We start from the raw sequence: 12,669 nt of genomic DNA, 5'->3' as shown, positions 1-12,669 counted from the left end.
TAATGTAAATAATTAACAAATGAATCAGCAATAGGAAAAAATGGTTAGTTGCAGTCCTAGTGTTAATATTGACCAATTATTGGCTTTTTCCTCCTAGAAATTATTGTTGTTATCAACTCATTCTTGTTTTAAGTCTGACAGGAACTATAGTATTTGGATTGTGATGTTTTGTCATTTATAAACACTAGATTCCCAGAAGTAGAGGTAATAAACAACACTTTGTTTTGTTTTGCACTGTTCTGTTTTTCCAGAAAACATTGGTTCTGCATACTTAGTCCTATGTCATGTCCTATTATACTTAAATATTAAACATGAATAAATCAAACAAAATACACCCATCATATCAAGCAAAAATAATTCTTCCTAGCAATTTACTTTATTTTTATGTTTAGCATCTATTATTCTGCTACTTTGAAGTAAATAGTAAAAGTGGATGTCCTCTGGAGTACTTCCTCCACATATAGTATTTACACACAATGCCTCCCAATATGTGAGGGCAGTGGTTGAAAGGGTGAAAGGTCATGTGTATGTTTTCTCTGCAGGTGACCCAGCAGGATGTGAAGAAGGAAAACCCTCTGCAGTTCAAGTTCAGGGCAAAGTTCTTCCCAGAGGATGTTTCAGAGGAGCTCATCCAGGAGATCACACAGAAGCTCTTCTTTCTGCAGGTAATACATGTTGAAAAGAACTCACATGTGCTAACATAACTGGACAAAATGTCATCTATATACTGTACATATGAAGCTGTTTAATTACAGAGACTACAGCTGCCAGTAATGTGTGTAAGTTATTCTTTAATCATGTAGCTCCTCATTTCTGGGCTTGTTTCAGCTGCTTCATTAAGATTTTAACATTTACCAGATGTATTGTGACTTGTTCTATGTAGCATCTGGCTTTTAATTAATAGATGTTGGATTTTAGATGGTATCGCATATAGTTTTACAGGTGAAATGTCCAGTGGAAAATTGTCCGTTTAAATGGATTCATTAAAGTCATATTAGACCACAGGTGTCAAACATGTGGCCTGGGGGCCTAATCCGGCCCGCCAAAGGGTGCAGTCCGGCCCTTGGGATGAATTTGTGAAATGCAAAAATTACACTAAGATATTAACAATCCTTTTAGTTCAGGTTCCACATTCAGACCAATTCAATCTCATGTGGGCAGGATTCAGTAAAATATGATCATAATAACATATAAATAATGACAACTCCAAACGTTTCTCTTTGTAAATATAAATATTTTCATGTATTTACACTAAAACAAAAGTATAATTGCGCAAAAAATGTGAATAACCTGAAATGTGTTAAGAGAAGCAAGTACAATTTTATCAATAGTCTGCCTGTTATCAAATGTTTTTGTGTATTTGTAGATCCACTGTGATCTGTAAGTTCTAATGTACATGTGTAAATGATAAACTGAGGCAGAATATTGTTAAAATGATACTTATTTTTTCAGTTTGTTCATGTTATTCACAGCTTTTGAAAGGATAGTTCGTAGATGTAAACCTTTTCATAATGTAGATTTACTTTTTTCGCTCTAAAACATAGAGAAAAGTTTGGCGTTGACATTATTTATATATTATTATGTTACTATTTTACTGGTTTGGCCCACTGCAGATCAGATTTAGCCGAATGTGGCCCCTGAACTAAAATGAGTTTGACACCCCTGTATTAGACAGTTACTACTGTGTCACAGTACCTAAAACTTGTTGAACAAGCAATACACACAATCAACACTGTGTACCTGGAAAAAGCCATGAAATTCTGCAGCATCTAGTTTGTGAGATATCTCCCTGCGACCAATATATATGCGATATATTATGTGGTTGTGTGTTGTGTGTCCTGCCAACAGGTGAAAGAGGCCATACTGAATGATGAGAACTACTGTCCCCCAGAGACAGCCGTATTGCTGGCCTCCTACGCTGTACAGGCCAAGTACGGTGACTACAACAAAGACATTCACAAGCCTGGATACCTGGCCTCTGACCGACTACTGCCTCAGAGGTACGCACAAACACACAAAGCGTACTACACTCACACCGCTTTGTCACATCCCTAAGTCACAAGGATTTGTGTCTTCATAAACGTACTGCACAGAGAAAACAAACCTACACTGAAAACATCTTCATTAACCACTGCCATTTAAGCAATATTAGTCATACAAAAGTACATTTATATTTGCAAAAAGGGCTTGAGTAGTTATAATCTATTAGGGCACAGATAATGTAATGTATGATTTATATACTACACTCATTTGTAAATCCCTTCAGTTTATTTTGAACATGCAACAAAATAATCCTACTTTAGTCCTTAGAAATCAAACAGTTTGCAAGAAAACATAACTTATATATATATGCATGAAAACAGAATATGGCTTCATTCGCATATTCAAAAAAAGGAGTGGGAGGAGGTACAATGTAACTGTTAAACATAAACATAAACATAGACATCAGATGTACTAAACATTGGAAACTGTACTGTAGAACTGCCTATAACCACATAAATAGTACAACACAACTGTGATTATTCACTCACAATCAACACTCAAGTTCCATGAAAACATACAGTACTTGCGCCACAGTTTTACTACAGCCATAAAGACATGTGTTTGCAATCATAATTTTATTTTATAGACAGTGAAACCATTAATTGATTCGAATCGATTAAAAAAAATTGCCTGAATTGAAGCTTCGTTTCCTTAATTTTGCTGCAGTTAAACATTGGTTCCTCTGTTGTGTTTCACACGGATGCTTATTGTGACGCACATGATGCCAAAACCAACACAAACAATGAGGACAAAACGGCAGAAAATGTCTCTATACTCAATATTCTTCACTGTAACTATCACTTACTCCTTTTAAGCTTTAATCTTTGAAGTTTTCACACAAATATTAAAAATATTTGGCTTCTTTTTTTTGAAGCTGTATTTTAGTTCCATCTAATGATGTTATTAAGTTGGATACAAATTTGTTGAAAACTGCAGTGCACATGTTGTTTCTAGATGTCGTTTGACTTTTTCATGTATGTAGATATTTTTATATATACATTTATAGTGTTATTTCTATATAGATATTTTTTCAATATATCCTTTTACTTTTATACTTTTGTTCTTGTTTCAGCTGGTTCTGGAATAAAGGACAAGTTATTTGTCATTTTCAGATGTCTTTTTCATATTCCTACAATTTTTTCGCCTATTCAAGTAATCGCTTAATCAAATTGAATTGAACTGAATCACAGAAAATAATCAATAGATTAATCAATTATAAAAATAATCGATAGCTGCAGCTCTAATACTGCATTTAACAATTTTTTAGACCACCACCTCATGTACGGTTTATGCCACAGCTGCCCTAAATTAACACCATTAGTAATTACAAAAATAATTTATGTTACTCTAATGTTGAAATATCATTATTGTTATCTAGGGATTTTCAAATGAACTGTTATTAAAAAAAAACTGTTCTTAAAATTAACTGTCAAACTTTCATTTCTGAACAGAAAAAGTAGTGTTAGTGGTTGAATGTTATGCTTAAAGGTGCGGGAGACTTTCGTAACCAATTTTTCATCAAACCTGTAAAACCTCAGCCGAAGTATCACGAATCTGTAAGTCTTTCTGTGATTACTCACCTGAATCTCTTGCATTACGGTGAACAATTTCGAAGTGCCATCCACCATAAACAAAACCCATGTGTTTAGATTCAGACCGGGAGGTCACTCGGGCATGTTTGGAATTTTTTGTCGCGACGTGGGAAATAGAGGCTCGCGCTGCACGAACCTCCCAGCCACCTGCAGCGGCAGCACAAGCCTCTGTTTCCCACAATGCACGTTGCGACAAAAAATTCCGAAGATGCCCGAGTGACCTCCCGGTCTGAATCTAAACACATGGGTTTTGTTTATGGCGGATGGCACTTCGAAATTGTTCACCGGAATGCAAGAGATTCAGGTGAGTAATCACAGAAAGACTTATAGATTTATGATACTTGCTATGAGTGAGGTTTTACAGGTTTGATGAAAAATTGGTCATGAAAGTCTCCCGCACCTTTAATTAATTTCTGATCAATGTGGTATGAAAATTGGAATGTGGTGTGAAATTCCTTATTCAAACTGAAAATGGTAAAATGTGGAGAGCTCACTGAAAATGAAAGAGTCCACTTTAAAACACTACATGACGCTGATGGTCAAAGACATTTGTTAAGCACTGTACTTGATACATCACATGACGAAAACGACAACAAACAAAACAAACAAAAAAGTAAAATAAAATACCATCAACAGTGAAAGACAATCAGTGATTGTGACAGACAGGAAAAAAAAGTCATTAAATTGCACAGAGGTGTTTATTTTTAACACAATTTAATGTCAGTTACTAACAGTGGGGTTTAAAACCTACCTCAGTACAACAGCTGTCCACTTATGGAAGGACAGGCTTAGAAGATGGGTCAATTTGCACATTCTGACTCTTAGATCCAGGTAAAAGCATGTGGATGCACATAAACCTTCAATGCAATCAGTTTTTGGCCCAATTCCTGTGGCAGATTGAGGACGCCTGCTAGTGTTGTCTGACATTTTAAGAGGTGTCAATTTTATGTTTCACATTATGTAAACAAAACATAGGAAGGCTAAATTCTGCCAGCATTTTCACACTTAATTTTGAAGCTTGGCTGTAAAATGTTTCTCTGATCCCAGACCAATATTTGTGGTACCATATGAAATTATTCACACATATTCTGTTTTTTTTTCATTATCGTCATATATGGTCAGAACTATTTGTGCCTCTCCTTCTTCCGCTGTACTCCAGCATTAGAAGACACTATCTTATCCATCTGAAAGAAAAGTAATTCTGTAATTCGATCATTAAAACCTGAGTGAAAATAATGAAACTGAGTTTAGTGCCCTCTGCTGCTCGTATTGGATTAGCCATCTAGAGAACTATTAGTAATCGAAACCAACACATTTTAATGTTGAATCACATGTCAAGAGCCACAAAAACTAGATAACAAACAAGGAAGAAAACTCCAAGGCACTTTTTAGGCCAGTGTTTTTCAACCTTGGGGTCGGGACCCCATGTGGGGTCGCCTGGAATTCAAATGGGGTTGCCTGAAATTTCTAGTACTTGATGAAAAAAAAAACCCAAAACTTAATGATAAAAATATATGGTGAGTTGACAGAGACAATCCCAATCCATAAAAGACATGACAAACTGTGAAGCTGAAACTGAAGCACTGTGGTTCTGTTTATCTTTCAAATGTTCATTGTGGTCGGTTTCAGATGCTGCAGCTCTTTCATAATTCATAGTTTGAGTTCTTGTTTGTTTAGCATTAATTTGCAGCCTTGTAAATCCAAGCTGGACTGACTGTACATATCCTGACCAAGGAAAATAAAATTCTCACTTTGTGCAGTAATCTACACCTGGCTTTTCTACCTCCGTCCATAATAATATACATTATACAGCTTAAATGTCGTCTAAAATTAACGTTTATTTACAACATAGTATAGCAAACTATTACATGATCAAAGACAAATTAATTTTAGCAAAAAAAACTCTGTGTTTTGAATGTCCTGGGTTGCCAAAAATGTGTGATGTTAAAATGGGGTCACGAGCCAAAAAAAAGGTTAGGAACCACTGGTTTAAGCATTAAAATGCCTTTATTCTCAAAAAACACTTCAGCGCATTTCAGCTTCAATCCTTCTTCAGGAAGTCAAACACAACCCTCAAATAGACTCTTTTTTTTTTTTTTTTTTTTTTTTGAGTCCTAGAAGCGTTCCTTCCCATGATTTTTTGAGCCACAAAAACTATTTGGCACATTCTGCGCTCCAAAAGAAGAGGCCACCTGATACGTCTGAGACTAAATGACTGTGTCATTGTTGTGTTTCTGTTGCAGATGAGAATTTATAGAGCAGGTTCTGTAACATCATCCTCTACTTGGCACATTGTTATGAGGCTGTTATTCTACTTCTATCAGATTTACACACTAGATTAGGTTGGAATATCTCTCTTTGGCCAGGTAATCGAAACACAGACAGTGTGTTTCAAACTTCTCCCATGAGGCTCTTATCCATAGATTAACAATGTTTTGTTTTGTCTTTTTTAGTGAAAATTAACGTTAAATCTCCTCTGACAGTGCTGTGACGTAGCATGTGTCATTCTGGTCACACATGTAATTCTAAGTCTGGTTGTGATGTGTGAGCTTCAGATTGGTGGATATACATAGGGACTGAAAACAAAACGTGCAGTAGAGTTTATTTTTTCCTCTTTTCTGTAGAGTTTTGGAGCAACACAAGCTGACAAAAGAACAGTGGGAGGACAGAATACAAAAATGGCACGTGGAACACAGAAGCATGCTCAGGTGAGTGTGTCTTTATATATGTTTGTGCATTCAAACCATTTTATGTGCGTTTGATTCAATAATGAATAATGTGTGTGGTACAGGGAGGATGCAATGATGGAGTATCTGAAGATCGCTCAGGACCTGGAGATGTACGGCGTCAACTACTTTGAAATCAAAAATAAGAAGGGAACAGAGTTGTGGCTTGGGGTTGATGCTCTGGGACTCAACATATATGAGCATGAGGACAAGTAAGAAACATACACACTGTACATGGACACATATATGAGTAAGGTCACTTACGACATTTAGAGATGGATGGAAAACTGAAGAAAGAACACATATGAAGTCATTTGTCCAATCAGTGGAGCTCCTTTTAGGTGTTATCACTCACCCATTGACAAGTTTTTTTCATGATCTGGCTGGTCTTCGATATAAAAAGGTGTTTTTAAAATCGTGTAAGAATCCAAAAATATGTATAGAAATGTAGCTTTTCAAATGGTTATAATTCATTGATGCTGTGACACTATGGCATCATTGTGCCTGGAAAAGAACTACAATATTTCTGTCTCAAAGCTATTATGAGTAATTTTTTAGAATGAGTCACTAGTTATTTAAGGGAAGATTAGTTTATCATCAGTTCATCAGAAAAATAGGAAGAACTTCAAACCACAAAACAGTTTGGTTTTGAGATAAAATCCAGTACAAAATGTATCTGAACCTTAGAATGAACAGTAACATGAAGCAAAATGGATGTGTATGTGTTTATGTATGCATGTGCACATGTATGTATATGTGTGTATGTATATATGTATAGACAGATAGATGTGTACGTATATGGGTATATGTGTGTATGTATGTATGTATATATGTACATATTGTTGGTTTAGACAAAGGGGTGAGAGCTAATAAGCTATGCTTCTTCTCACTCCTTTTCGAATATGACTTTTTTTCTTTTTCTTTTTGCATGTATCATTGTTTCATGCTTCCTTGAATTTTCATTTCTATATTATGTTGTGCAAAGAAGTCAAATAGTAGTAATCAAGAAGCTTGTATCATATCCATACTCAAAATAAATCCATTTTTAAAAAAAAGGTAGTTGGATATTAGTAGTGAAATATCAGGTGTGCTATATACAGTATTTAACACTTTAATTTTTTTTTAACCAGTCTTTGCTCTGACACTTCAGAATGCTGTGTTTTTTTGTTCACTTATTTTATTCTTCTGGTCAATGTTTCTATCTTTCCTATGAACCCTAAACCTTTTTGAAAATGTTACCAGCACTATTCATGCACAGCTGAGAATGAATGTAGGACAAATTACCGTCTAAATCAGTTTTTCAATACAGAAATATCGGAGTAAATACAGTCGCAGAAAAAATTATTAGACCGTCAAAAACAATGGTTATGCAATTAAGTACTAACTCCTGTGTGTATCATGTGACTAAAACAGACAGAAAAAAAAAAAAAAACATGGAATGCCTAAAAGCACTTTTTGTCAGTACAATGCCATAGCTATTGATGTATGAACTGAAGTGATTTTGGTTATTATCAAGAAAAAATGAAAAAAAGGGCTAGATATCAGCTCTGAAATTAAACTCTTATGAGCTATTTTTGTTGTTATCATTATATTTGTCCAAAAATGTATCTTTAGTTATACCAGGCATTAAAATGAACAAGAAAGTGAAGAAAACAAGGGGTGGTCTAATGACTGTATGTGCTCTGCAGTTCACCTTAGACTGCATTAATCTGACAACATCGCCCTCTGCTGATGATGAATGGCAACAGCAGATGAAGAATAAAATGTTTTAGGTCATAGGACTCACCATAGTGTTCTCCTTATCAGACAGGCCTCCTCTCTGTCTGTTTTTAAATCCCTTCCTAAAACCCATCTTTTCTCCTTGGCTTTTTAAACCATATGAGATTTTTAACTCTGCTATTTTTATTCTATTGTTTTATTTGGTATTGGTTTATTGTTCTTATTTTTATTGTTTTTAATTGTATAGCTTTTTATGTCTTTTTAATCTATTCTTGTATTTTATTCTATTATTTTGGTTTTATTTATTCTTCTGTACAGCGCTTTGGTCCACTGTGGTTGTTTTAAAGTGCTTTACAAATAAAATTAGATTGGATAGTGTTTGTCATTGTTAGTTCTCAAGTCTTAATGATCATTTAGAAAAACAGTTTGGACCTTTTTATTATTCAGACATGTCTTAACAAAACCTCATCACTGTCTCGTCAGGTTGTCACCAAAGATCGGCTTCCCATGGAGTGAAATCAGAAACATTTCCTTCAATGACAAGAAGTTTGTCATCAAGCCCATTGACAAAAAAGCCCCTGTAAGTCCCCGTAAATGACATGTAAATAAAGTTACAATAAAGTTAAGGGAAATAGTTTAATGCTCTTATGTTGTTGTGTTTGTCTCTTTCAGGACTTCATATTCTATGCCCCTCGGTTGCGAATCAACAAGCGGATCCTGGCGTTGTGTATGGGAAACCACGAACTGTACATGAGGAGGAGGAAGCCCGACACTATTGAGGTGCAGCAGATGAAGGCGCAAGCCAGGGAAGAGAAACACCACAAACAGATGGAGAGGTAAAGTATATGTGGCTTTAACTTCGACACAGCCCTGACACACTGAGGACACATTAGCACTAGGGGTGTAAGAAAGTAACGGTTCTGCAATATATCGTGATATTTCATCTCACAATACTGTATCGATATGAAAAAGTACTGTATTGATATTTTAGGTATTTATTCAAATGCAGATATTGTGGAGGTTCATTTTTGTTTTTTGTTTTTCTTTTTTATATTTCATTTATTATTATTTAACAGTTTTTATTAAATAATGTTAGTTGCTTTGTTGGGATTGCACAAAAATAATGTTATGATGTTAGTTATGTACCGATAGAATATGAACATCTGAACAGGATCTTAAACTGTAATGTCTGTAAAACATAATTTCAGTTTTAACACAGGAACATTTGTTATATAGCATTAGATCCTGTTCTGATCAAATAAAAATGTGTTTAGTATTTGTGCATATTTCTGGTGTAATTCAATTCTTCAAGCAAAATATTATTTAAAAAAAAAAAGAAACAAAACAAAAAAAATTGCCTTTTTAACAGTATCATGATATATCGTGATATATTGTATCATGATCCTAGTATTGTGATTTGTATCGTATCACCAGATTCTTGCCAATGCACATCCCTAATTAGCACATACAGCACGTCTCAAAACATCAGTTATAAAGTACATTACAAAGAAGGAAGCACAGAGGAGATAAAGTATAATAATCACTCACAAAAACACTAAAAATGTATTTAATTAACTATGTTTTATGTGGAGTTCACAGATCATCTCGTTTCAGTGTTGTTTTTGAGTAATGTTTAATTTTTTCTTGATTCTAGTGCAGCCACATAGCTTTTTTTCATTTCAAAATGTAAAGACATAAAAGGAAATTACTTTATGTTGAATTTGAAGAAATTATTGTTTCATCATCATTATCATCATAATCATATCAATAATGCTATTCATATTTGTCAGTTGTGAACATCAATGAAGAAAATATAGTGTTTTCATAGTGGTTCCTGTCTACTAAATATGTATTCATGTTGGACTGACAGTTTGCTGCGTGATGTTTTTCATGACTGCTGTAGTGACTGTTTACAATATTGAATAAGGTCCAGAGGGGCTCCTGTTGATGCTCAAATATACTATACCATATATAACATACTATAGAATATACTACTCATGTCAAAGTACAGACATCTGTTTGAACAAATGGTTTGTAAAAGTAGAATGAGATGAAAGTGAAAAAGTACAGGCTCTAAAATACAGTTAAAGTATAAAAGTACTGATGTTTGTGTACAAAACTATAACTGAACCTCACATTATATTAATGTAAGTTAATGACTAATCTAACTCCAAATGACATATGTATCATGAAAATAATGAATATTAACTTAAAATGTGCAAATCAGCAATAGGCCTCGTTCATTAATATGTGCGTGAAAATGTTCTTACTTTGCGAACAAAATTAGTGCGAACACAAAATCACAGTGGGATTCATGACACCTGCGCACTGGCCAATTTTGTTCTCACCACCTTGCGTATGTGAGTGAATCAGAATAATTCTACATTGACAGGTGTCTCACAATTTGTGATTAGCATGTGATTAGCATACTACCACTCCCCCCATTTCTCCATATAAGGAAGATACTGGGCTGGAATTGATTCATGAATGAAGGAAGTGGTTACGCGAGGAGAGAAGTAGTAAATTTCACAGTTTGTTAGAAGCGATGGTGCCAAAAGACAAAAAACAAAAGAACTTTTACAACGACAGAAATCGAAACAATTGTGTCTTGGGAGGAAGCCAGAAAAGGAGTACTTCTCAAAAGTGCCTCCTTGGGGGTGATGATGGGTAAAAAAAAATTATGGTTGAACCACAATAACAGAGGCTGTCAATGTAGTATCCCCAGAGAAGCACACTGTGGCCCAGGTGAGAAAAAAGTGGTTCGACTTAAATGCTGATGCCAAAAAATGCATTACGGACCAAAAGAAAAAGTAGACTGGTGGAGGGCAAGGTCCACCTGATCAAACACCACAGGATGAGAGAACAGCATCCACTAGAAAAGCACTCGGAGAGCGCAGACCTCCGTCAAGGCAGATCAGTGCCCCCCCTCCCCCCAAATCACCACCAAAATTTAATAATTTGTTCCTTGTGCCAGTATCAACATTTCCTGAAATTTTCATCCAAATCCATCCATAACTTTTTGAGTTATCTTGCACACGGACGGACGGACAGACAGACAAACCAACGCCGGCAAAAACATAACCTCCTTGGTGGAGGTAATAATCGGACAAACATCCATTCATGGAATATGTCCACCACATGTCCTTTGTAAACTGGGACTGTTGTTATCGTTGAATATTTTAATTGTCACAATGATGATGGTGAAAGTGTGTCAGTTTCAAGGTTGATTAATACAATTGGCTAATATATTAGTACATTAATGATGTTAAAAGATGTTAATTAAATCTCTTTTTAATGAATGTGGTTTCATATGCTCTGCATGTACTTAAAAGTTATGTGTTTGCATTTTCAAGTCAGTTCGGCCTTCCTCATTTGTGCGGACACATGGTCTGAGGTAGTTCTAAATTTGTTCGCAGGGTAAGAACAAATTCAGGTATAAAAATATTGATGAATCCTGGATTTGTGCGTCAAATGATCATACACAGAGTTTAAGCACAGATTTGTGTGTACGCACTGTTTGTGAATAAGGCCCAGTGTCTTTTCTCTTCATTTATCTCTTTACAGCTTTTATCTTGTTTTTTTAAATCTTGTGTTGTGTCTGATATCCACTGATGGATACACTAAGGGACTAGCTTTTCTATGTTTGATTGTTCCATTGTTACCTCCGCCAAGGAGGTTATGTTTTTGCCGGCGTTGGTTTGTTTGTCTGTGTGCAGGATAACTCAAAAAGTTATGGACGGATTTGGATGAAAATTTCAGGAAATGTTGATTCTGGCACAAGGAACAAATGATTAAATGTTGGTGGTGACTTGGGGGGGGGGGGGGGGGGGGCACAGGGGGGTCCAACTGATCTGTCTTGGCGGAGGTCTGCACTCTCCGAGTGCTTTTTTAGTTTAGATTGAAATGGAGCTAAAACCAAGGTAGATAGTATAGATAATTGTATTAAAACTATGGAGGGTAAAAGGACGAATACTCTTAAAGGATGTAAGTAAGCAAGTAAAAGTTGAATTATATAGCACTTTTTAAAACACATTTGAGATAAAGTACAGATACTTTAAAACCCAAACTAAGCAAAATAACAAACTTTACCTCCCACCTCAGGAGCAGCAGCATCTCTACTTTCCTTTTCTTCAGTTAAATTCTTCTTATTAACCCTAAACAAAGAAACACCATTCGTGGTAGAGATTTAAACTTAAATAAGTCAAATACGCACATTTAGTTACATAATGCATAAGTAAATCAATGAGCAGTAGGGAGCAGCACTGGACTGAAACACAGCTCATGTTTGTCATTTGTGTGCTTTCAGTGTTGCTTTAACATCAACAAAAACAAAGTTTTGTGTGTGGAGATCAAAAACTGAAAAAGTTGGACAGGAAGTAATCAAGCAGTGAAAACAGTAAATGTGCTTCAGGGGAAATGAAGATCCAGTGTTTGTTTCTAAATGTCACATGTGGGCTGCAGCTGATGTGGAAACTGATGCATCCACTTTTGTCTCTGTGGATTTTTTTGCGTTTATGTGGGTGGGTTTGGTTGTGTTTCTATCATTTAATGGCAACAAATGTCACATCTACATCCCAGAAACACCACAG

At 35.4% G+C, this 12,669-nt stretch overlaps 1 protein-coding gene across 3 annotated transcripts in view; it reads left to right on the top strand.

Annotated features, from left to right (window-relative positions):
* The window catches only part of LOC115412352 (radixin), an 80,378-nt gene that overhangs the window by 49,560 nt on the left and 18,149 nt on the right, over positions 1-12,669 (top strand). For all 3 annotated transcript variants that reach the window (XM_030124800.1, XM_030124798.1, XM_030124799.1), the window contains exons 5-10: positions 543-665; positions 1,849-2,000; positions 6,260-6,343; positions 6,427-6,573; positions 8,564-8,660; positions 8,753-8,916. In XM_030124800.1, the coding sequence (XP_029980660.1) occupies positions 543-665; positions 1,849-2,000; positions 6,260-6,343; positions 6,427-6,573; positions 8,564-8,660; positions 8,753-8,916 (767 nt within the window). The remainder of the gene's footprint in view (positions 1-542; positions 666-1,848; positions 2,001-6,259; positions 6,344-6,426; positions 6,574-8,563; positions 8,661-8,752; positions 8,917-12,669) is intronic.

This window comes from Sphaeramia orbicularis, chromosome 21, assembly GCF_902148855.1.
Source record: "Sphaeramia orbicularis chromosome 21, fSphaOr1.1, whole genome shotgun sequence".
Taxonomy (NCBI): domain Eukaryota; kingdom Metazoa; phylum Chordata; class Actinopteri; order Kurtiformes; family Apogonidae; genus Sphaeramia; species Sphaeramia orbicularis.
This window is presented reverse-complemented; position numbering and strand designations above follow the sequence as displayed.